The following is a 24698-nucleotide window of genomic DNA, read 5'->3' as shown; positions in this document are numbered from 1 at the left end:
GGATTACATTATCTGGAATTACGCGGATACAAATCGTTATCTTATTTAAGCTTTTTGACCAACCCGTCTCCTCAAGGTTACTATGGGATCGGGGAAAATATGTACATAAATAATAAATGCCTTAAGCGAAATAAACCATTTATCAGAGTGTAAACAAGGGGTGAAATCAAGTTTTATATCGCCATGTGTGACCCTTGATCAGGTCACACGGTCACCACATGTCGAAACGGTTGTCATTTCTGAATTTCCCGTCTAAAATAACGTCTAAAACTAAAAATTGGACATGTGTGACCCTTGAGCTAAAATCATTGTGGCGTGGTGACCTTTTGACCTACATGGTCAGTTAACTAACTCGTCCATTACTTAAAAATTGCATGTCGAAATTTGAACACAGAATTCCAAAAAGTTGACCCGTTCGAAAGCTAGAGCACAGACGGATGGACAGACCGACATAACGTTGTTATAAAGTGGTTTCACCCCTTAATAATTACGAATGGTTGGGTAATCAATCTGTTACGGTTGGAATGACTAATAAGGAAGTTTGTATTACATTTCTCCAGTATTTATGGATGAATCTGCAAATGCCATTAAATGGCAAGTGTGTGTCCAACAAATTACATCAATTTATTGAGTAGATTAACTCCTCTATTTGTAAATTGTCCTCTCCCTTACATGTTTATGTTAATTTTATGCTAAGCTATTTATTTATAACCAGCTTGGTGGTCATCCCATACTCGGGCATGGTATAATTTCCTGGAGAAATGTATTTTTATAAGAAAATTCTTATATTTTGATAGTAATTGTTTGTGAAAATGGCAGAAAAATGATTTATTTATGAATATGATTTATTTGTGTATGTAGAACCAGTTTTGAGAACAAAAAGCGTTCAATCATTTAAAAAAACTAACAGCAAAATATAATTAAATACTCGAAAAATATATGTAAGGATTCGCAAATAAAAATGTAGCATTGAAAAATTCGTTACGATAATTTATTTCAATCAATTTCATTCGTTGTGGACAATTTCTTAGGGAACACATTGTATAGCATTTGTTGATGAATAGGATCTATTTAATGAACCAATGAGGCATCCATACATATTTAATAAGTGATAATAAGTAATCAGATTTATATTCTATATATTTATTAAAATTACTCTAAGGCTTAACTGTAAGGAAACAATTGCACCGATGCACGTCCCAAATAATGTCGACGCTACAGCCAATAAATCCACATTCGCCGTCAAATTGTCCGTCCTTCGGATTTGAGCAAGTCGCTGATTCCATCGGGAATTCTAAACATGAGATGAAACTCCCTCCACCGCGTTGACAGGCTGCATTCATATGGGCGCAGTACCCTGGTTAAAATATTAACAAGTGAATATCTAATTTCAAAAACGTGACTAATTTTCCCGCAAAACTTTACCAGGACATTTTTCGCCATTAGAGCCACATTTTGGAGCCAATTTTTCATTTGGGGCAGCCCAGGTGACCAGGGTAAGAGCCAGGATAAGAGCAAAAACTTTCATCATGGGGCAGGCTTTCTATAAAAAATTTAAATTGAATTTTTTTATTTTGTCCTGCAGAATTACAGAGGAAATAATTCGATGGATGTATGTGAAATTTCTACCAATTCAATGACTAATTTGGTGGTAAAGTGTCGATAAACATTATAACCTTTACACACCTGAATGAATGAGTGGAGGCTTTTCTTTCCTTGTGCAGGTTTGTGGATTTGAACTTGCCGAGTGAATGGGTCGACAAGGGAGTAAAGGTGAGCGTTTTAAGGGGACAGAAAGGTATATAAATATATATTTTTGGGTCAAAATGGGTGTGAAATTAAGGAATTTTAACGAGAATAGATACATATATTAAAGTGACACATTTCCTAATTATGACTGGACTACGAAATCTGCAGGTGCAAGGTTACTGCGAAACGGGCAAACATTATACGTCAAAGTTGGGTCTAAAATTGGAGTTTCAACGTTGAAAGTAAGTATATTCAGGTTGGAATTAAAGTTCTAAATATGTCGTTAGGATTTTAATTTTCGAGCATTATGAATACATATATTAACAGAATATGTGCTAATATACAACTTTGATCTAAAATAACTATTTGTTATATAGCAACAGGAACATAATTTTATGCAAATTGTTCCGAATTGGTTTTTGTTCAGAAAATGTCGGATATAACCTTTGACAATTGCTAAAGGCTTGTCTTTTAACTTTTGCCTTAAACCGGAACTTTTGTCGGTCTCGCCACAACGTGCATGGCAAGGTAGATATGAAGCTTGCATAATTTTTAACCCTTTTCTATGGAAGACTTTACTTTATCAAAGTTGAAGGCGGGTAAATTTATGTAAATCGTAAAATACTTTGTTATCCACTTTCTGGGAAAATCGGCTCTCTCAAAGGGGAGTTGACATCCGAAGGGACCAGAAATTACCTTGTACATATTCTTGAGAATTTTTTAATTTTTTAACCCCCCACACACTGTATGTAGGGGGCGAAAAAATTTTGTATGTGTGTGGCACACACAGATACAAAATTTTGCAAGACAAATATAAATATTGTAACCTTTCATAAATCATTTATGACATTTGAATTCTAAATAAGATAAAATGTGTCAAAAACCTTGGGGATTAAGAACCCTCACGCCGCTTATTCGGGTGTGTTCAAATCAATTGTTTATATTAATACAGCCTGGACCTTTGTCATATTGTGGACCCAAATGTACTGCAATCTTACATACAACACATTTATGCATGTGCATATATTTACTTGCTACGCAACCTGCCCATGTGGGTTACATAAGCCTAACAACAAACTTGTTTTTGTCCTTCATTTGTTAGAATGTGACAATTATGTAGTTTAACCCTTCTCGTTGTGCCTTCTTAATAAACCACGGAGTACACAATTTGCTGGAAGAAAATATTTGTTGTATAGAATTTGGATTACATGGGGTTAAAATATTCGCCGTCGTCATACATTTTTTTGCAGAGACTGGCGGATTAATGATGTCAGGATTGAAATTAAGGACTATTCTTTTTAATTTCGGCATTAAGGATTAACTTAAATCCGGGACTAGAATGGGATTAAGCAAGTTGGGTCATATGTTTGGATTAAGTATTGTGATTAATTTTAATCCCGGATTACGTTTAGCCGCGAGCCAATTTTGAGCCATTTTTTTGCTTAATATTTTTGTCCACTAATTATTACAAACTAATTGACTAATTTCATCCGTAAAATTCAATATTAATTTAGTATATGTAGAACAGAAAAGTTGCAACTTTAACCAAATTTGTTTTACAGAGGATTAGCGTGATAGAGTGTAGTAGATTCTTAATGCTAGATATTGATACATGTGTATATGTACATAAAGGTACGGTAGGTAACGAATTTGTAACAAATGGAATTAAATCTCCATTTTAACCAAAAATCTATGTCTAAAATAGGCCCATGACTCAATTTATTACAAATTCGTTCTCGTTTCTTAATTTGATATTGTGACAATGCTAGGCACATGTGTGTTTTTTTGAATATCTGTTAATTAAATCTGCACATATACATGTTGTGTGTATAAATAACGCGTGTAATCCCGGAGGCAATAAGATACACTATACCCAAATTTTGAACGCGTTCTCCCCAATTAATAACCACGAGACATGTAAATACGCCCATTAATGCATCAAGGGAAGAGTTGTAAGTCAACATATTTATACCATCGGCAGATTATGCGACTGATGACTTGCATGAATTTGTACACATTTCATTTCCTTCTATACTTGTAGTAAAGGAACAAAGTAAATATTAGTCAATATTAGACGTTCATAAAGAAAGAGAAAGTTCTTGCTGAGCTGAATGCATCAATGGTCCGTACATACAGCACGTCATTTTTTACATCTTGACCACAATAATTTATAAATCAGAGCTAAATGTGAACATAACTACATATGCAATCTATGCAATTGTATTTTAAAGGAATTCACACCAAATAAACAACGAACTTTACGCACGACACGCACGAGTCCCCAGAAATATGCTGTGCCCTTGGCCCTAATAAGTCCAACCTTCCTGGAAATGTAACAGACTAAACCTTACTGAGCTACAGGCCTATTCGGCAGGATAAATTCTAGGAACCAAGTAAAAATTAATATTTTACAAATATTTATGTACATAAATATCTCCAGCCAGTTTTTTAAATCAAATTAAATTAATCTAAATATTGCTCAATTACGACTTTATTTAACTAAGGTTGGTAATTCAGCAAATTATTTATTGTAATGTTCGCAAAGTTCGTAAAAACTATCTGCATTTTGGTACTTGTTAAATTCTCAATAACATTTCTGCAGTTAAATTCATACAGTAAACTTCTATGTGTGCGTATTTGTAATTGTATGGGATGGAATTTCATCGTCAAGTTTTTTTTCTAAAATACAATTTACTTTAGGAACACAGTACTAAATACTTACAAAAAACTAACATTTGCCCATTTGTTTTACAATAGCGTTCCTTCGGCGAAATGGAAACTGCTCGAAATGCGGAAAACCTTGCACTAAATAATCCAATTGCAACACAAATATGTACATTATCATACCTAAGCCTCTAAATATTTGAGCTCTAAATATTTTTCTCAAAATTTCCCAGATTTTAACGGAAATTCTCAAACAGAACTCCGCCTCGTTGAAAACTGCACGACTCGTATCCCAATTTTGGAATGAAATGGTTCTCTCCCTTCAAAATTCGAGACTTTTTTTCGATCTCACCGTCAGGACGGGAAACGACGTCTTCAAATTTTTGGACATGATTTCCACAATAGATCACCGTCTAGCGAAACGAATCTGCATTTCGGCTGATACTCCCTCGTCTCCCTTATATTCTTCGAAACTTAACCCCGTTTGTGCCAAATTTACCAACAGTGTGCAAATTTTGGAAATTTCTATCCATTCCGAAACCCCACTTCATTCTGTGCTACTCGCCTTGAAAAACTCATGCCTAAATTTGACAAAGTTACGACTACTTTGCCAATTTGACTCTCCCGATTGGGAGAGTCAAATTATTTGGCTCTCCCAAATCAAAGTATTTGGATCTGAGAACTACGAGGAATTTCTGCAAGAGGAGCTCCCTCAGAAACCAAATTTGACTTTGTTTTCGGTCAGGTCGAATCACGTGACCCAGTTTGTGACCAATTTTACTCGCCAGGTTATCAACGCCTCCCCCAATTTAAGGGAGCTCACCCTACCGTGGAAAGTTTATCCAGATTTGGCAAATTCCAAGTGTATCAAATCCCTCACAATCGAACTCCAACCAGGCGATGTTTTTCAAGTTAATATCGACCATTCACATTTCTCAAGAATGATGAACCAAGTGTGTGACCAGCTGGTCAAACTGAGTTTTGTCGACAAGGGCGAAATGAGAAGTCACAATTTCAGGGCGCCTAACCCCCCCGGGTTCCAATTGCCGAGAAACATGTCGAAATTAGAGGTCATCCGGAATGAAATTACCGATATTTTTCACTGTGACGATCACTTTAAAGATATCGGAGATTTGTCGAACCTACGCACCCTGGTTTTTGGAACAACCAATATATGGGTCGATGAAATTCTACAAAATCTTTTCCATACGAATAAAATTTTGGCACATGTAAAGAATTTGGGGCTAATTGAACTACACGATCCAGCAGTTTTGGAAGAATTGGCGAAAACATTTCCAAACTTGGGGAGATTGCAGTTAGAAACATGTCGCGAATTCTGCGAGCATGTGTGTGACAACGAGTTCGGCGACTTTCTCAAGTCGTGTGGAAGTTTTAAGAGGTTAAACCACTTGACTCTGACACATCCCATATATCCCCGGAAAATTGTGGACTTTATCAAACCCTTCTTCGAGTTACTGCAGTCGTGCGAGGGTGAGTGAAAAAATAAGGGTCGCAATTTAGACAATTTTGGTATATATTTTTAAGCCAAATTACACTGCAGGGTTAAAGACATTGCACGTCGAGACGTACGGTACGTATCTCGTGACATACGGGCCAACGATGGACGAGATTGATCTTTTTAACCAGCTCCTCATGGCGTTTGATGCGATGGATCACGTCGCTCTTCTCAATGTTTATGTAAGTTCTACTGCCCTTCATCCAAACTTGAGCCCGAAATTGAAAATTATGTCAAACTACGCGACTTTCAGTCATTACTTTGCATTCACATTACCCCAATTAGACCGAAAGTACTGTAGTTTCTCGGAAGTCTTAATTTCTGCATGGACTCAATCTTAGATAAAGGAAGAATATGTGAATACGTACATACATAGACAAACGAACCTGAACGATGTATTTTTAACGATGTTTGTGTATATTATTTACAGTTTGGCTTGGAAGCAATGCAAATCATGAGACCTCTCGTTGAATCGAATAAAATCTCCGTAACGAAGATGGAATAGTTCAATTTCATTTCTGTCGACAGTGACTAATTTCTTACATTTGATTGGATTGTTTCCTGGTTTTACCAATTTTCCTAAAATACTTACACCAACAATAAAAATATATGTATAACAATGCTTACCAGAGTTACCATAGTAAAGTGTATAATTCAAATAATTTGGGCATCAATTTTGACGACAATTTCAACGACAAAGAGATCATCATCAGCCAAAAATATAGAGAAGACTTAGCTCCTACCAGTTATTTTAGGACATAGTCTTCCCATACATACATATATATTTATGTACAGGGTATAAGGTTCATAATCATAATTTTAAGAATAATAAAAGTGGTAGCCGAATTTTGGAAAATCATGACCCGATTTTTCTAAAATTTGCACATGCTGAAGTACATTGATAAATAAAGGGCTTTAAAAGTCATTATTTCTCCACAAACTGATATTTAGCCGTGATAAATCTTACCAGAACTCTACGCTATTACATATCTAAATACCACGCTCACATAGCTTGCAATAAACGAATAACTATGATGTACACACATACATAACTATCAATTCTACGGGCATGTTCTTGAAATTTTCCTCTTTGTATAATGGCGTAAGAATAGCAGGTTTCAAACATTGTTGTGTGGTATTACAGATGTAAAGTAAATTAATTGTTAAAGCGGGAAACGGATGAGTGACGCATTTAAGTATAATCTTAGTACGAATCTTTCAATAAATAATAATTAAATTCTAAATGCTTTTGCCACAAAATAGTCAGCATATCCATTCAAATGATCCATTACCCTACATATTTATGTAGATAATTCCACATTTCGCTTTCACAATTATGGATAGAACTTCCATATTTCATTCCATTCAATGGCTGCGTGATTTGATAAAATCTGCTGGATCAAATATTTACGTCCGCGTTAATCTGGTTCGAGGGATTCCTGTAATCAGGTTCAGCGTGTGGAACCCATAGTCGCATGCCGATATAATTTGATCTTGAATCTGATTATGAAAAGAGCAAAACAACAAAGTGACTTCATTACACGCTAAGAAATGTGAGAAGAAAAGTAAAGTTTTACCTCTCTACATACATACATTTTTCATGTTGGTGCTTGTATGTATGTACAACATTGGAGAAATATTAAAAATAAACATGCACATACATACATATGTAAACCTCCATCCGATTTGTTAGTGTTGAAAAAATTATAATCATTACACGCTCTGCGTGACATTTTTTGTTATATTTGTGACAATCATTTTGGTCGCTGAAAATTTATTCCATTCGTTTCGTTCAATCAATTAAACTCTTTTCAATATATAACCACAAATTTCAAATTTCTACACATAACCATTAATCAGTTATATTTAAAATTTGTTTAAAATGTATTCAACGCAATTCATTTCCTTCGGGCAACAACACTATGACCGATGTCAAAAATTATTTCCATATTACTCATTCAAATTCGACCTAAGAAAGCAACGATTCATTCCCGTTAACAGTTCCGGAGGAGGAAAGAGGTTCAAATTACTTCTTCTTGTCATGCTTTTATACACACTCGCAGTATCCGGTCACCTACATTTCGGAGCAATACCGCTTGCCAGAAAATTTCAGGGATTCGTCTTCTGTATCATGTACTTTCTAATAATCGGCTCGTGCCGGAACTATGAGTAAGACAAGGCTCAAATACAAATGATTAATACATGCTTGGATTTCGAGTCCAAAATATTGGAAGGTCTAAACTTTAAAAATCTACATGTACATATTTTATAAATTATGAATTTTATCAAAGACGGAGACAAACCGGAAGCTTCCTTACAAGCGAAAGCAATGATCGTATTTTTTCACTTGTTGAAACACAACTACTACATAATCCCGATGGCAGTGTTGGGCCTGATACTACTTGATCCTTGCGATCCACCGTTCATCCACTCCATGACGAAACGCTGTTCAGAAATCCGGTGGAATGGACTGATCGTACTAGTCCCCTTATTGGAAACATATATCTCTCTGCCTATGTTTCTTCTAATAGGAACGGCACCAATTGTATACAATCTCTTTGCCGGAATCAGCTCGCTTTTGATTTACTTTCAAATGCATGAAAGGTAAAGTCCTTATTAGGCTGAAAAACATTTCCAAATAATTAGGTACCATAAACACTTTTCGAAAACCAGAACATACATCTGGTTTTAAATTTCGGCATAAATACATAAAATCTGTCATATAAATATATACACACATTTGCAAGCATGCTATAAGCTGAAAAACAATTCTGATTGAAAATATAATTATTTTTTATACTTAGAAAAATATTGGAATCTGCTTCACTCACTGCAAGTGAATCATGTGTCTCAAGATACCGCATGATTCAACTGATTGAAAAAAAAACGCCTCATGGAAAATGTCGTCATGGTAATCGGTGTCCCACTATTACAAATTGTTGTACAATATGTCAGTATCACGATGCATAACGAAATTACGATGCCGGTCTTTCTAATATTCCCCATGATTCTGATGGACGCAGTTTTAAACAATATGATGATCTTTACATTGGAGTCATGGGTTTTTAATTCGTCTCTCAAATCTCTGAGAAACTTGGACAGGACAAGTTTAAAGTATGGGAAACGATCCGGGATTCGCAAGCAGTTGAAATCATGTGGATTGCTCAAGATCAAATTTGGATCGAATTTCATTTGGATCGAACAGTGGGACACCGTTGGTAATTCAGAATTTTTGCTTGAACCAGACCATGTCACTAATTCTGGTGAAGGAAGGGAGGCGAAATATTCGCATGTTGGACAAGGTTCTTGGAAAACAAGGAAACCAACTATGAAAAAATATGGATAAAATAGTATTTATTATAAAATAATTACCATGGTTATCTTTTAAATTAAAGTATCATACATATACACAAATGCTTATATGATCCAGCTGGAGGTGTGTTAGTGTTAACGATATTAGCTTTAATCATAGTTACAATGTCCGACACGTATGTGCACACATTTCAAAACTATTATGCACATCAGTATTTCAAGTAAAAATTCCTAAATTAAAAACCTCGACCATATAAATAGGTTGACAGACAATTAATTGGGTACTAAATGTACAAACGGCAATCAACGGCAAAATCAATACCAACTTTTTTAGCAACTGTTAAAAAGGGGTACATAAATAGTTTCTCGGAACCAAATTGTAAATAAAATGGCTAATAATTACATGCATATTATGTAACAGCTACTTATCTTTATTTCTTATTTGCTTTATATTCCCACAACCTATTAATTTTCAATGTTTGTCTAAATAGATCCACTAAACTTTCATATTTACAAGTAAAACAAAGTCATCGTCACGCCCGTTTTCTTATGTAGCATACACACAGACTAGACTGAATTACGGCGGTGGCCAACTGAATACAATAATTACACACAATAATCCCTACGTTATAAATACAAAACTAAATTCTAAATCACACCGTTTGTATCATTATACATATAATTTTTACCTTCATAAATTCTAAAAATATTTAATAACGCTTACCCTACCGTGCTTTTTCTTATTCCGGAAAGGTAAGCAACAAGGTGAAAATATAATCAGCAATAAAAGTGTACGAGAGCAAAATATCAATCCTTTTCGCAACTCGAACAGTTCCATAGCGAATACCGAACGGTTTCAGAGTAAGGACTTCCCTCCGAAGGAGTTTGATCTGTCTATCGCCGCCTTGACATGTCTGCCTCATTAGGGCAGCTTTTAGGTTCTTGGACTCTTCATACACACCCGCGCAGGGTGTCAGGATTATTGCAATTAGCAAAATCCCATTAAGGAAGAGTCCAACGAACGGCAAGTATTGAAAAATAGTCAACACGGGGCGAAACCGAATTGATGCGAATCCATTAATCGACGCCATTGTGCAAGGAATCCAACAAAGTAAGATAACCGAGAGAAGAAAGTATGTAAATGAATCGTTCACATTTCTCAGGAGGATATCGAGGCGACGAAAGTTTCGGATTTTGCTAGAGCAGGACAATCTTGTAGATCTGAAAGGAACCATAATAAAGAGAGCGTATCGTATGTACTAATTCAAAAAAGAGCTAACTGCGGTCGATGCCTAATTGACTTTTATGTTTAATTCAGAAAAGAGCTAAAATGCATAAGAATAACATAAGAAGAACTTAACTCTTTCCTGAATTAAGCATAAAAGTCATTTCGCTCTTTTCTGAGTTAAGCATCCACCGCTCTTAGCTCTTTTCGGAATTAGTATATACGATGATATGTTAGATATATTTGATAATGTATTGTACATTATGTACTTATATGTTAACCCCTGCCATCCCATCCAGTGCATACCCTATGTTAAACCGCAACCAAAAATTACTTCCAAGAGTTCCCATTAGCACATTAAAACACACCATGCCCTTCACACATGTCATCGACAATTTCGAATATCCCTCAAAAATGATGAATCCCACAAACGCCTGCAAACCTACACTATACTTTCGCTCCACGACGGAATACACGTACTGGATCATTCCCGGAACCACGGCGAACATCAGAGTTGCCGCCAGCGCGATTTGACCAATCATAAAGAGCGCGATCAGAAAATAGAGTTCAATAATGTTCAAAGAACAAATAATTGTAACCATTCGAGGTGTCTTTTCATTCTCTGAGGACATCTTGCGAAACAAGTTGATCGACCCGTTGAACGTCGTTACGGTCAAGTGTAGCAGTTAATCCAGTTGAGTAGCCATAAGATTTCGAGGATTGAGGTTTTTCCTGGGTCCATTAAGACATGGTAAGCCCGCCAAGACAAGTACGCCATGTACCCCACGGCATGCGCGTAGTTTAGAAAGTAAGAGGCCATGTTAATACCGGACGTATCAGTATTTACGTAGAGAAGCTGCTTCTTAGCATTCCAAGAGAATGGAGTGCCTCCAAATATGTTGGTTATGAAGGTGGAGTAGATTTGAACAATACTTACTGGGGACCCTTCCGAGGTGCCGGTCGAGTCCAGGGTTCCCACCTATACCAAAATATGCACAATACATGACTTCGGCCGTGAACTGAAAGAATTTCCGTGTAAAATTCACTTTTCGTCAAGTTGTGACGATGTTTGTGACGAGCGGTTGACCATCGAGTGCAATGGGGAGAGATCGACTCCGCTCATCCTCTTTGTTTGTTTACACTGCCCTGCTGACGAAAAAATCCATCTTTAAAATCCCACCAATTTTTTTTGTCTACTTTTATCAAAAACTGATTGTTTTCACCAGATTTTCTCAAAATTTTAAAATTTTTTCAAAATTTCAAAATTTTCTCAAAATTTCAAAATTTTTTCAAAATTTCAAAATTTTTTCAAAATTTTAAAATTTTTTCAAAATTTCAAAATTTTCTCAAAATTTCAAAATTTTTTCAAAATTTCAAAATTTTTTCAAAATTTCAAAATTTTTTCAAAATTTCAAAATTTTCTCAAAATTTCAAAATTTTCTCAAAATTTTAAAAAAGTCAGATTTTTTTTCGGAATTTTACAAAAACTTAAAAATTATGAAATTTTGAAAAATTTTGAAAAATTTTTGAAATTGTAAGAAAATTTTGAAATTTTGAGAAAATCTGGTGAAAACAATCAGTTTTTGATAAAAGTAGACAAAAAAAATTGGTGGGATTTTAAAGATGGATTTTTTCGTCAGCAGGGCAGTGTAAACAAACGAAGAGGATGAGCGGAGTCGATCTCTCCCCATTGCACTCGATGGTCAACCGCTCGTCACAAATATCGTCACAACTTGACGAAAAGTGAATTTTACACGGAAATTCTTTCAGTTCACCAAAAAAGTCATGTCTTGTGCATATTTTGGTATAGGTGGGAACCCTGGACTCGACCGGCACCTCGGAAGGGTCCCTAGTTAGTGTTCGAGTTGTCAACATTTTAGAAACTTTTTTTAAAGTCAACGGTTTTAGCTTGTCCAATATGTGCTTCGTCAATGACGACCGGTTGTGAGGTTCTTCAGATAATATGTGTATATTTGTTGTAGATTTTTGTCATTAAGTTTATCTGAGTTTGAATCCAGGGTTAACTTTGTGCGTAATTGTGGATAAGTTTGTTTGTTTTGAACTTGGACTCCTGGAATGAACATTAAGATATGAAGACCAATCTTTACAGATATTATTTATTTGCGCTCTAACCGAGGAACTTTTAAATAAACGTGTTATTTTGCAATACCAGGACCTTTTCTTTAGTATCGCTTTATTAAGACACACTAATACTTTAAGCCAATCAACAATTTACAACGAATTACATAATTAGTTTACAATTAGAATTACGATAACACACTAAAAGTGCTCCCGTCTCGTACAAATTCTTCAAAGATTAGAACTCGAACGAACTCTCTTTCATATTTACTTCCCACGGAAAGTGTCTCCAGTAAGTTTGCCCAATTTGCGGATATAATTTAGACTACAATAACAATTCCAAGTCTTACTAGGTTTCTACCCCTGATAGAATTCTAAAATCACTAAGCCCCAGCCATACTCTCCTCGTTTTTATACTTGGCGCTATAAATCCTATTTCTAACTGGGATCTCACATTCGACAAACATCGTATTCCTAAGTTCGTAGTCCAATCATATCCATTACTGAATTTAAACACACAAATTTTCAGGCACTTAAATTACAAATTTATTCCAATAAAAGTACATATATAGTGTAAAACAAAGTTTCAATGGATAATAACTCAAACACACAATATTATGGATTATTTAGAGTGTTTGTTTGTCTATGCGGACACAACACAATGGACCCATTTAATGGTAAGCTAACCATTGGTAAGCTTGTAGTACAAATGCATAATGAATGACGAAAAATATTAATACGAGAATTTCTTAAAACACATAATTTAACTCAAGGTAAATAAAATGGATATTATTTTAACTACTACGTACCTGATATTTTGACAAGGCAGTTATACTTGTTTTATTTAGGTAAATAAACTAATTGTGCACTTCAGAATTACATTTGAATGAAAATTTAACCAATGTCATAGTATTTCTTGTGTAAACCATTAAACTCAACGGTGGAAGACGTAAGTTGGGAAACGTACGGATCAAGTATAAAGTTAATTATTACATACATACCTGGCTAAAAATGGGTATGTGTAAAGAAGTTCCCTAATAAATAGTAATAGTTTTCATGAAAAGGAGTCCTAAACAATGTGAAGATATATGTTGGACGAACGTAAATAGTAGCCAAATAGAATTAAATATTTTCTGTTTTTTTTTAAAACGATTACAAGTTTTCTTTGTTTACATACATCGATGACATCCGTAATTTTCCGAAATGTTTGATACATTTAAATATGTACATTTACCTCGGTGGCAAATAATGATTTTATGTCGTAGGTAAAGGTTAACTTTATTTATATTTTCACTATATGTAAATATGTACTTGTATAAACTCCGTATTTAAATAATGACCTTTAATAAAAAAACTATTTAATCTATGTACAACTAAAAACAACTATCGTTTCATTTCTTATGCCAAGAAAAATTCTAATTAATTCGAAATTTTTGTGTCTCATGGTGTATTATTTGTGTATGCAGAGTAAAGTAAAGTGCTGTTTTTTACCATCAACACTGTAGGAAATGTGGTAATGAGTAAAAACGATTCATTATCGTTCGGTGTCTATATATGACTCTACAGAGCTTGGTAATGAAATCATTATTGCTCGGTGTACTTTTGGTAAATACGCTAGACGTTGCGCAGTATTTAGTTTCTATCTACTCATATTGAATATTTACCAAAATCATTACTGTCGTGTAGTTTATATATGACTCTACCAGACTTTTTACAGTGTATGCTTGCGTATATGTTATTTTTTGTGAAAACGCTTGCTTGTCTCATGAAACGAGCAAAGATCATACACCTTGTATGAAATATTTCATGGCTGTCGTCTGCATTAGATAACTTTAGAACGGATCCGAATTTCGGGAGACGGTTTCAACCAAAGTATTTATAATGCTCGGATGCAGGTTATAATTGTGTCACTCTTTCAGCTATGGTACTGTACAGCTTTTTCTCAGCGACTATGTCACGTGCGACGGTCAAATTTGGCATGCAAGTACCTTAGACCTACTTGTTTCCTAAGTTCTAGAGCTTGTATAACGATTTTCTTGTTATTATAATTAAGTACAAATTTTAACGGATTTAGAGACCACAACGCTGCATTACAACTTTTTACAACCTTTGCACAATGTGAATTGAATTTTAGGTCTTCATCAATTAGTACCCCTAATAACTTCGTGCATGTAACCCTTTTAATAGGAATACCCTTAATTTTCACCACAATATCAGCTACAAATGATTTTTGATAAGACGGGGCGAATATAATGAATTCACACTTTTTTACATTGAGTTCCTGCCTGTTCGCTTCCATCCACGTAATTGCACTGTTGAGATCATCTTCTAAATTACTTATTACAATGGCAACATGTTCAATGGGACCTGTAATTAGCACACCACTGTCATCCGCAAACATGATACATTTTTTACATGTAGTGGAAGGTCGTTCATCATGATTAGAAATAGAATACAACTGACACATAGGCCCTGAGCAAAACCTAGGTTAGTGTGGAGAGTTTGAGATATTTTTGTACAATTTCTGCACGACGTAACCACAAATTGCATCCTATTTTCTAAGAGAGAGTAAATTAATTTAGATTTTACACCATACCAATTTATCTTATGCATTAATACGTCTTTACAGGCCTTATCATAGGCTTTGGCGACATCGAGCGCCACAAGTATACAAAAATGCCTACTTTCCCAGTTTCAGAGAAGTTCTGAAACTCAGTCGTCCAAATGTCGTGACGATGTCTTGGTATTTCTTCCTATGTTTTCAAAATACGTTCAAGTATCTCGTTCGTTGTTCGTTTGGAGGAAACTGTAGGCCAGACATTATACAATCCGAGGACAAATATTAGTCCAATTGTGTTACGAAACTGGAAGAATTTAGCTTCAATCAGGTAAATTTACAATAAAATATGTCACTGCGAACTTACTATAAATTTTAATTTCATCATTCCACAAAATCTTGAACGGTGTTATGCCAACTTATTCGTATGTGAATGTATATTATGAGTGTGAATGTTTAGTACCCAACGTCGTCACCCAATCAAAGTTGATGGGCTACTGAGAGTCCATCAGGATTGTGGATTAATTAAATTCGAGATTTTTATACGACTCATACATAAACAAGTTCAAATTCTTGTGTGCCCCTGTAAGCCACAAATCTATGTAAATATTTGTCGGGGTAATAAAATTTTAAGACTGGTTGGTGCAGTAAGGAATCTTATAACCCATTTGTGTCATAGATTTCAAACCAGTTTTTTTAACTGACATCTATTTACATACACTTGAATAAAGGATGACTTGACTTGACTTGACTAGAAGCTCGTATTTACATTCAATCCGGAAAAATCGAACCGGTTGGTAACAATGCGCACACTTTCCATATAAACAAAGTCATTCCGTTTATTACTTACGCATATGTACTTGTACAGAGCATATAAAACACCACTACTCAATGTGTATAAAAACCAGTTAATTTAACGGGTAGTGCGTAAGGAATTGTAATGAATGCTGCATTGCAAGGTTTATTATGAATACTAGTGTATTTGCTTATGCATAAATGACATAAGCAAACTCCCTTACAAATGCACTTAAATTTAACGCCTTCTTTTCGTGAATATTGTGCTTCTAAACGTATTTCATAATAATTCCAAATATCATTAAATTAATGATATGAATGAACATCAATGTCGTAAAACACATGTAGCTTACCTTGTAACAGCTACTTATCTTTATTTCCTATTTGCTTTATATTCCCACAACCTATTAATTTTCAATGTTTGTCTAAATAGATCCACTAAACTTACATATTTACCAGTAAAACAAAATTATCGTCACGCCCCTTGTCTTATGTAGCATAAATACAGACCAGAGCCCCACGCCGCCGATTTGACGCCGGCGCGACACCGGCGCCGACGCGACACCGGCGCCGACGCGAATTTTGACGCCGCTGTCGCCGAGAAATTCCATCGGCGCGCCGCCGAGACAAATGTTCGGCGCGACCAACGGCTTAAGAAATTATTTATATTTCCTAAAATGATCAGTTACAAAGGTCACCCAGGTGAAAATTTTAGCCAGCTGTATGTATAAAATTGGCTGGATTTTATTCATAAAATTCGTAGTCCAATGATATCCATTACTGAATTTAAACACACAAATTTACAGGCACTCAAATTTCAAATTTATTCCAATGGAAGTACATATGTAGTGCCAAATAAAGTTTCAATGGGTAATAACCCATATTTTGGATTATTTAGAGTGTTTGTTTGTCTACGCGGACACAAAACAATGGACGCATTTAATGGTAATGGCTAACCGTTGGTAAGCTTATGCATAATGACGAAAAATATTAATACGCGAATTTCTGGAAACACACTATTTTACTCAAGGTACATAAAATGGATATTATTTTAACTATTACATACATGATATTTTGTTATATTTGTTTTATTTAGGTAAATAAACTAATTGTGCACTTCAGAATTACAGTTCAATGGCAATTTAACCAATGTCAGAGTATCTCTTATGTACACCATTAAAATCAACAGTGGAAGATGTAAGTTGGGAAACGCACGGATCCAGGATAAAGTTAATTATTACATACGTGGCTAAAAATGGGTTTGTGTAAAGAAGTTCCCTAATAAATAGTAATAGTTTTCATGAAAAGGAGTTCTAGACAATGTGAAGATATATGTTGGACGAACGTAAATAGTAGCCAAATAGAATTAAATATTTTCTGTTTTTTTTTAAAACGATTACAAGTTTTCTTTGTTTACATACATCGATGACATCCGTAATTTTCCGAAATGTTTGATACATTTAAATATGTACATTTACCTCGGTGGCAAATAATGATTTTATGTCGTAGGTAAAGGTTAACTTTATTTATATTTTCACTATATCTAAATATGTACTTGTATAAACTCCGTATTTAAATGATGACCTTTAATAAAAAACTATTTAATTTATGCACAACTAAAATAACTATCGTTTTATTTCTTATGCCAAGAAAAATTCTAATTAATTCGAAATTTTTGTGTCCCATGCTGTATTATTTGTGTATGTAAAGTAAAGTAAAGGTAGTGCTCATGACTTTTTTTAGCATAAAAAAAATATGTTTGACGCTAACAAGTTAGGTTTTTGATGAAAAAATTAAACTAAAATCGTCTATTATTAATAGGAACGATTTCGTTGATTTGTTTTCGATTTTTTTTTTCTTCTGCAATCCTGCAGCTCCATGTTGAGTTTGCAATCCACATCTGAAGACAGACTTATTTTCGTCAATCTTGCAATCACAAATGAAAATTTGTAAAAAATCAAGAAAACGAAATGTTGTACATTTACACACATACGATTTATTTGCTTTCTACAAAAATAGTGTCCGAAAACACAATTCAGATATCAATTGATTGCTGCTTGCCTAAAGATAAAGATATGTGTAACATACTTATGTCTCTCATATACATATCTACATATTTACATACATGCATAAATTATACAACTAATAACTTATATAAATTATATAATTAATCTTTTTTTATTTACATACATGTGATCAGTGTCCTAACCTCTCGCGTGTATTTGTTTGCATGTAGTATAACATACGATTTAACAATTTTTCCTATGAGAAACGCTTACACTTTCTTCCTTCCTCTTTTAAGTATGGGGTTCTAATATTTCCGTTCTCCATTATCTCATCCCGCATGGAACAGTGGTCGAACCCTACTGGAACTTTATTTCGAGTCAAATAGTTTAATAAATTCTCCAATATCTTCACAAATAGAGAAACAATTTCGTCCATCTTTGCAAAACGAATGGACCCTCGATTTTCATACGTTTTCATATACAACACATCGCATCCGTCACAACATGATTTCCAACCCGATTCACGATTCACTAGCATTGTCTAAAAGAACCATAATTACCAATTAAATATTTCCATAATCTTAGGAAAGATAATCCTTTAGGCAAATTACGTACATTTTCCAAATGACAGAAGCAATATTGACACATAAATTCCATTTCGCAATTTATTAGCATCTTTGAAATTGCTGTGAGACGTTGTTTGCAATTCGGTTGTTTGCTCATTTTTGTGGTGAAGGTATCAAATTCTTGCAAGATGGTGTGTCCGAGCTGGAATTTTTTATGGTTGCCGGACGAAAAATGCAGTTTGGGTAGGCAGGATTTGCAACATAATCTCGCATTGGCAGATTTGTTATTATCCATATCGAAAACGAGCTCCTGGAAAAGTATAAGACAAATTTTGCCAAGAAATATGTAATTAATTGAATGCATACATACAAATGTGTCAAAAATATGTGTACATATATAGTTACCATTTTGGTATGGATTGCAATCGGTGTGTGACACACGGTGCATACTATTTTCCTTTCTAGGGCTTTCATAAAACTGCAAATTTCATGTGTAAAATGTTCCATATCTTTCACAGTGAATGCAAACAATCCAATTTTTCTAGTCACGCTATGCGAGAAGGTGTTCATGTCCCACATTAATTTATCCATGGCTACATACATATAAATATAAAAATCAGGTTTAGATAAGCAAATTTAGCAGAACTTAATAGTTTTAATTTAGATAATTTACATATTTGCATACATAGTATGTAAATATCACCATTATTTCTGCCAAATCGTATTCCTGGTGTCCAACTTATGTTTAATTCTTTCCCAGAAAACGTAGTCCAATCTTCATCCCCGTCAACGGTAATAGTATCCAAGTTGCATACCCGGCATGATATAATTCTTCCCGAGAGTGGTTCATAGCGCGATGTTTTTAAAATTGTCTTCATCATGTACAAATTCTCTTGAGATAGTAGTTCCCTACTTTTGACAGGAACCAATTCATACATTTTTCCCAAATCCGACCCATCCCCCAGGTCAGTTAGGTCCAACCTTGATAAAACAATTAGATTCGCCGTAGGCAAAAGTGTATTGGGATTTTCATCTTTCAAACAGGCCAAATCATGTCTCCAGGCATGGAGCGCTCTGACCATATCTTGGTTACGGGTGATACGGAATTCCATTTCTTGTTGCGCGGTAGGGTATGTTTTTCCCGCGTAGAGAGCCTTCCTTCCCACCTCTTGTACACAATTGATTAGTGCATCTTCAAATTGTGTATTAGTCAAAAAATCTTGCCTCATCTGGTAAAGTATTCCTGACAAGTATAAAGTGTCTTGTATTGCGTATTTCTTTAGATTATCAGGCACTGGACGAATTCGAAAATCCGATAACGTCAGTTCAACCGACTTCTCAAATTTTTCACGAGGGAAATATTTCTTGATCAAATTTACAAGGGACGTATTTGCCTCTGATTGATTTCCACTGCCTCTAGTGAGGGCTCGGTAAATCAGCTGGGTGTCAACCACCGGCCATGGAAAAATGTTGTAGTCTCTCTGCATCCATTTTAAATCGTTGAAGCACCCATGCATTATCTTTATGTGGTTTTCACATTGCATAACATCCTTCAACTCGGACTTAATTTCCTCAATAAGGTTGAACGGATCAATGAGAAAGTTGTGGGTGTTAGTGGAAATTTGAATTAGACAGGTTATTCCAGAGTATGAGTGTCCGTCGTGATGTTCAAGATCCACGGCGAATATGGGTTGGTCGACTAAATGGTTAATCATCTTAGTAAATGTATTCCTATCATTGACTTCGGTTATTTTCGGGGATACTTTTTTAATACAGGATGGACAATGTTTGCATTTCTCTGCATCCATGCATTCAATTAGGAACGAGGGCCTCCAGCGCTTGATTTGCTGGGCGAATGGGTGGACGGAAAATATTAATGGTTGTTTAAAATTAAGTTGGATTATGAAGTCGCGTAAGGCAGAATTGCTGTCTTGAGGTTTCGCGGGGGTTTCAGTTTGGTTGGAGAAGGGGTCCATTTTGCAGAACGGGATGAAGCAATAGGCGCTGCAGGATCTGTGCAGATATTTAAATGTTAAATATTGGTTGCTGGGCATAACTAAGTTATGTATTTCTGTACATAAAAATCTTTTGGAAAATTAAAAATTATATACATTACCAAGTGGAACCTGGTAGAAAAACCTTAACCTAACCAACATAACTATTTAGTCAAACAATGCTTAATCTATGGACTAAGCGATTAAGATTGTAAAAACAGATGGACATGAATATTTTGTCAAGCAAGGATTTATAACGTGAGATGTATACAACAAAAATATTATTAACTTACCAATTAGTATATATGCTGCTGTATAATATTTGTTAGACCTGCTCAAACAAAATTTACATAAAATTTACCTTAAAATCATTAGACTAATGTAAAAAAAATACGGGATATATACATACATACGGAAGTATATAGAGATGGAAATAATTGGTGGGTATTATGTACAAGAAACTTACAAAACAAGTGAGATTTGCTACTCCTGGTGGTGGAATATGTATGGAATATATACTTTTAAACTTGTGGACATATAAATGGATATTTATTTCACTTTAAACTGTTAATGCTGAGATTTTAAATATTTCCAAAATTTGTTGGGCTCACACAAAACTTTATTTTGTACGTATATTTGTATGTGAATAAAATCTGATTAGAAATTGAGCATCAGCTGTGGAGAAATATCAAGTGGGTATTATGATCAGGCCAGAAACTCTGTTTCAACTGCCTCGAGGCGCAGGGGGACGTGCGCACGGGTTGGTACATACGTTTTGCAATATGTTATGTGAAATTTTAAATTTCATCCCAGACACTTGAAATTTCGTAAGTAAATGCATATCACCTATATATACTAAATACATCATGATCTATAATCAATTTCCGCTTCGCTCGTTATAAATTTTTCAGGAAAAATCAAAAACCAAATTTTTATAACTAGACGCATATAAATGTTAGTAAAATTAAAAAACTCCTAAGCACGAGGATGCATTTTCCGAATTAACACCTTGCAAATTCGATTCGTTCAAGTATTACTTGCTGCAAATCTACTCAATTTTGAGCCAGTTAGTTCATTATCAGGTCGTATTCGTGGCGGTAAAGGCCAATACACTCTGAACTGGGAAATTGTGGGAGGGATCGCGAATTTCAGACCGGTAGGGAGAAGAAATGGTTATGTTGGATTGGGTGGTATTTAATGGATGCCTTATTTGACTGAAACCAAGCCTTACTAACTATGCCTTACGATGGACTGAATGTTTGCCTTAAACGTTGAAAAAAATAGAAATCGACTGAAAAAAGTGCCTTAATTTCCCTCTTTTATTGGCATTTCTGACAATAACAATTACACTAAAAACGTAAGTTTTATTGCTAATATTTATTTGAAGTTTGCCGCACTTTTTAAAATTTATGGAATTGACAATTGATTTGCTCCCTCGACATGTAAAGATAATTTGATAATGTTCTAATGTAAAACAAAATGTAAGAAATATATTAAGATAAATTTAAACACTTTTATTTTTTTTAATTTTACGCTAAATAATTATAAAGGTGATGAAGAAAATCAGCTAATTTGACGGAAATTATATTTGATAAGGGCCATTAAATTCATGCAAATAGTGCGAAATGATGTACATAAATAGTCGCCAACCACTACTGTAAATTATACCCTTGGCAAGTTTTCCGTGACACAAGGCTAATTTGGTATCTTCCGCGAAAACGTCTCCAAGGTATGTTTTCGACGGCAGTGGTTAACTAAATTAGCAAAGTCGTAAAATTTACAGCCACAGAAATAGCACTCGTGTTTTTTGACCCCTTCGTGCATCCGGCTTACGTGGCGTGTTAGGTTTCCCTTTACTCTAGCCTTGTACCCGCATTGGTTACAAGAATGACGAAGTTCTGTATTTGTTGAGTGTTTCGATATCATGTGATGTTTCAAAGATTGCATTGTGGACAATTTGTTGTCACACAGCTTACAAGAATATTTCCTGTTTTCATGATAAGCTTTTGTGTGATAAAGAAAACTCGATTGAGCCGTGAAGCTACGAGGACAAAGTTTACATGGGAAGACTGTCCGCAAGGATTTCTCCTGATGAGTTTCCTAATAAAGCAATTAGGTAATCAATTATTATTTTTTTCCATTTGTTTATTTTTTCAGGTAAGAATTACCTCGTGCACTCGTAAGGAACAAAGTTGAGTAAAACTTCTGCCACAAGTTTCACACTTGTTAGTTTTCTTTGTTGTGTGGCTACTGATGTGTAATCTCAAGTCACCCCGAGCTTTGAATTCCTTTCCGCATAGAGTGCAACCATATCGGTCGGGCACTTTGGCGTGTTCCGCACGGAAATGCTTCATTACGGATACCTTGTTCAGATAGGTTTTGGCACAACCTGGAAACTCGCAGGGGAGACGAGGTCGTCTCTCCGTCTTTGTATGAACTGTCTGCGCATGTTTTTTTAAATTCTCTCGTGTAAGAAACTTCCGATCACAGTTATCGCAAGGATATTTGGGTCGCCCGGAATGCATTATTCGCCAATGTGCGTTGCGACGAAGATGATTCTTAAATGTTTTCATGCAAATCTGCGGACGGTTCAAATAAGTTTCATAAAAGTCCATAACTTTAAAGATACATATATTTTTAAGGAATTGGATATTATTTGTTTTCCACTATAAATGAGTGAAGGGATTTATCTCGTACATACCTCACACTTGGTGGCAATACCTCCGCCATGAATGAAGGTGTGCGTGACAAGATTGGCTTTGAGTTTGAAGGTTTTAGAGCAGGTTGGACATTCAAACCACGCTTTTGAATTTGAAACAGTAGAATTTTCAGACATTTTGATGACAATCTAAATGCGTGCAATGTATGGGGTAAACCTTGTCCGGTTTAACAATTTGGGGTGCCCTGATATCTCTTAAAATCCAGATTTGTATCTTTAGTAACTTGAACGATTAGTATTATGTTTTTCAACTCTATTCTAATTATACGTAAAGGTTTGTGTTATTGTAGTCCTTATCGAATTTGGTTTAACTATTTTGGAAACAGTATTTTTAAAACAAAAAGCAGTGAAATGTCTTCGAGTCGATATAATTACAAGAAGTAAATGGTGTTTCTAAAACTTGGATTGGTTTGCCTTGACAGAAGACCATGAGTTTAGGCATATATATGTAAAAGGACCAAGAAAAGGGTTCGGACCACCTTCTATTTAAGTCTGTCCGGTTCCTTCTATTTTTAAATATTACGGAAAACCTCTGGGTAAGACTTTGCTGAAGAATATGTCACGTAAATGCGGACTTTGGTGCTGCATGATAATTCAAGTTCCATACTGCTTATGTCGAAATGTGTATATGTACATGATGGGTCTGTGCAATGTAGTCAATTAGGTGGTGAAGCGGGTTGCATGGGTCGGATTATTACGTTTAAAGTTGGGGTGAGATTAATACGCAGCTTTGGCTATAAGCTAAAATCAAATCTGTGTTGGTTTGGCCTGAAACAATGGAGAAACCAAGCAAAAATAAATTGTCTTCTACATTGTTCTGCATAACGTACATAATTACAATTAATTTCTGATTTACGCGCAAATAATGCATATTAATTTGTTACATATTGTATTTGACTCTACTTCCCACTGCCTTATAAAAGGACACACGATCTGGAAATTATGCAGAAAGTGCATTATTAAATATCCGCATCCGTCAATGACCCTTTCTGTCAGTATTTTTAAAGCAAACCTTCATAATCCTTCTTGCCGACAGGAATAGCTTCTCATTCTCCATGCATCCATTTTTCTAATCGTTACAGGCCATTTGGAACAACTTTTAAGCCGTTTGTTAACCCTTAACTCGATAGCTATTTTTAGAGTACAATGTAAAAGAAAATAAAAACTGTCACAGTTTAACGCTCTCATGGGTAAGAATTCTATAGTGTAGAATCTACACTACAATGCGTCTATTTTAAAATCAGTCTTATAATATTAACAACCTTAGCTATATTATAATTCAGAGATTCACTCTGTTACGGAAGTTGTCTGAAACGGAAGTGAAAGTGGAGAAAGTGAAAACAAAAAAAAACATTATTTGGTGCCAATTAGAGGAAGGGGAAGGTCTATAAGTCTGTTATGCAAGGTAGGGGGGCCAGGCTGGTTATCTTGGCGAAGTAAGGAACGGGGGGTAGGAGGGTTGGGTGGAGGGTTGGGGGGAGTTTTTGGGACTGGGTGAGTAGTGGTAGGGAAACGA

The 24698-nt window shown here is 35.1% G+C and overlaps 2 protein-coding genes and 1 long non-coding RNA gene across 4 annotated transcripts; 1 reads left to right on the top strand and 2 right to left on the bottom strand.

The window, feature by feature from the left end:
- Positions 1-1020: 1020 nt before the first annotated feature.
- On the bottom strand, positions 1021-1799 carry LOC118437582. The gene is made up of 3 exons (XR_004836193.1): positions 1687-1799; positions 1426-1543; positions 1021-1357 (listed from the first exon to the last, which is right to left on the bottom strand). It is a non-coding gene; the product is annotated as an uncharacterized LOC118437582 (long non-coding RNA).
- A 2296-nt stretch (positions 1800-4095) lies between these two features.
- Positions 4096-6719, top strand: LOC118437548. 2 transcript variants are annotated; one of them, XM_035856670.1, is made up of 5 exons: positions 4096-4142; positions 4507-4582; positions 4647-5904; positions 5975-6111; positions 6360-6719. In XM_035856670.1, exons 3-5 carry the CDS (start codon positions 4722-4724, stop codon positions 6432-6434), a joined length of 1395 nt encoding a protein of 464 aa, XP_035712563.1. In that variant the 5' UTR covers positions 4096-4142; positions 4507-4582; positions 4647-4721; the 3' UTR covers positions 6435-6719. The 2 variants fall into 2 exon arrangements, with proteins under 2 accessions (XP_035712563.1, XP_035712564.1); XM_035856671.1 differs by lacking the exon at positions 4096-4142 and adding an exon at positions 4199-4253.
- An 11154-nt stretch (positions 6720-17873) lies between these two features.
- On the bottom strand, positions 17874-21154 carry LOC110855996. Its single transcript, XM_022104437.2, has 6 exons — positions 20930-21154; positions 20757-20794; positions 19155-20482; positions 18875-19062; positions 18519-18779; positions 17874-18444 (listed from the first exon to the last, which is right to left on the bottom strand). The coding sequence occupies exons 3-6, from the start codon at positions 20443-20445 to the stop codon at positions 18160-18162; spliced, it is 2025 nt and encodes a 674-aa protein (XP_021960129.2). The 5' UTR covers positions 20446-20482; positions 20757-20794; positions 20930-21154; the 3' UTR covers positions 17874-18159.
- Positions 21155-24698: the final 3544 nt, after the last annotated feature.

This window comes from Folsomia candida, unplaced genomic scaffold (assembly GCF_002217175.1).
Source record: "Folsomia candida strain VU population unplaced genomic scaffold, ASM221717v1 Fcan01_Sc014, whole genome shotgun sequence".
Classification (NCBI taxonomy): domain Eukaryota; kingdom Metazoa; phylum Arthropoda; class Collembola; order Entomobryomorpha; family Isotomidae; genus Folsomia; species Folsomia candida.
This window is presented reverse-complemented; position numbering and strand designations above follow the sequence as displayed.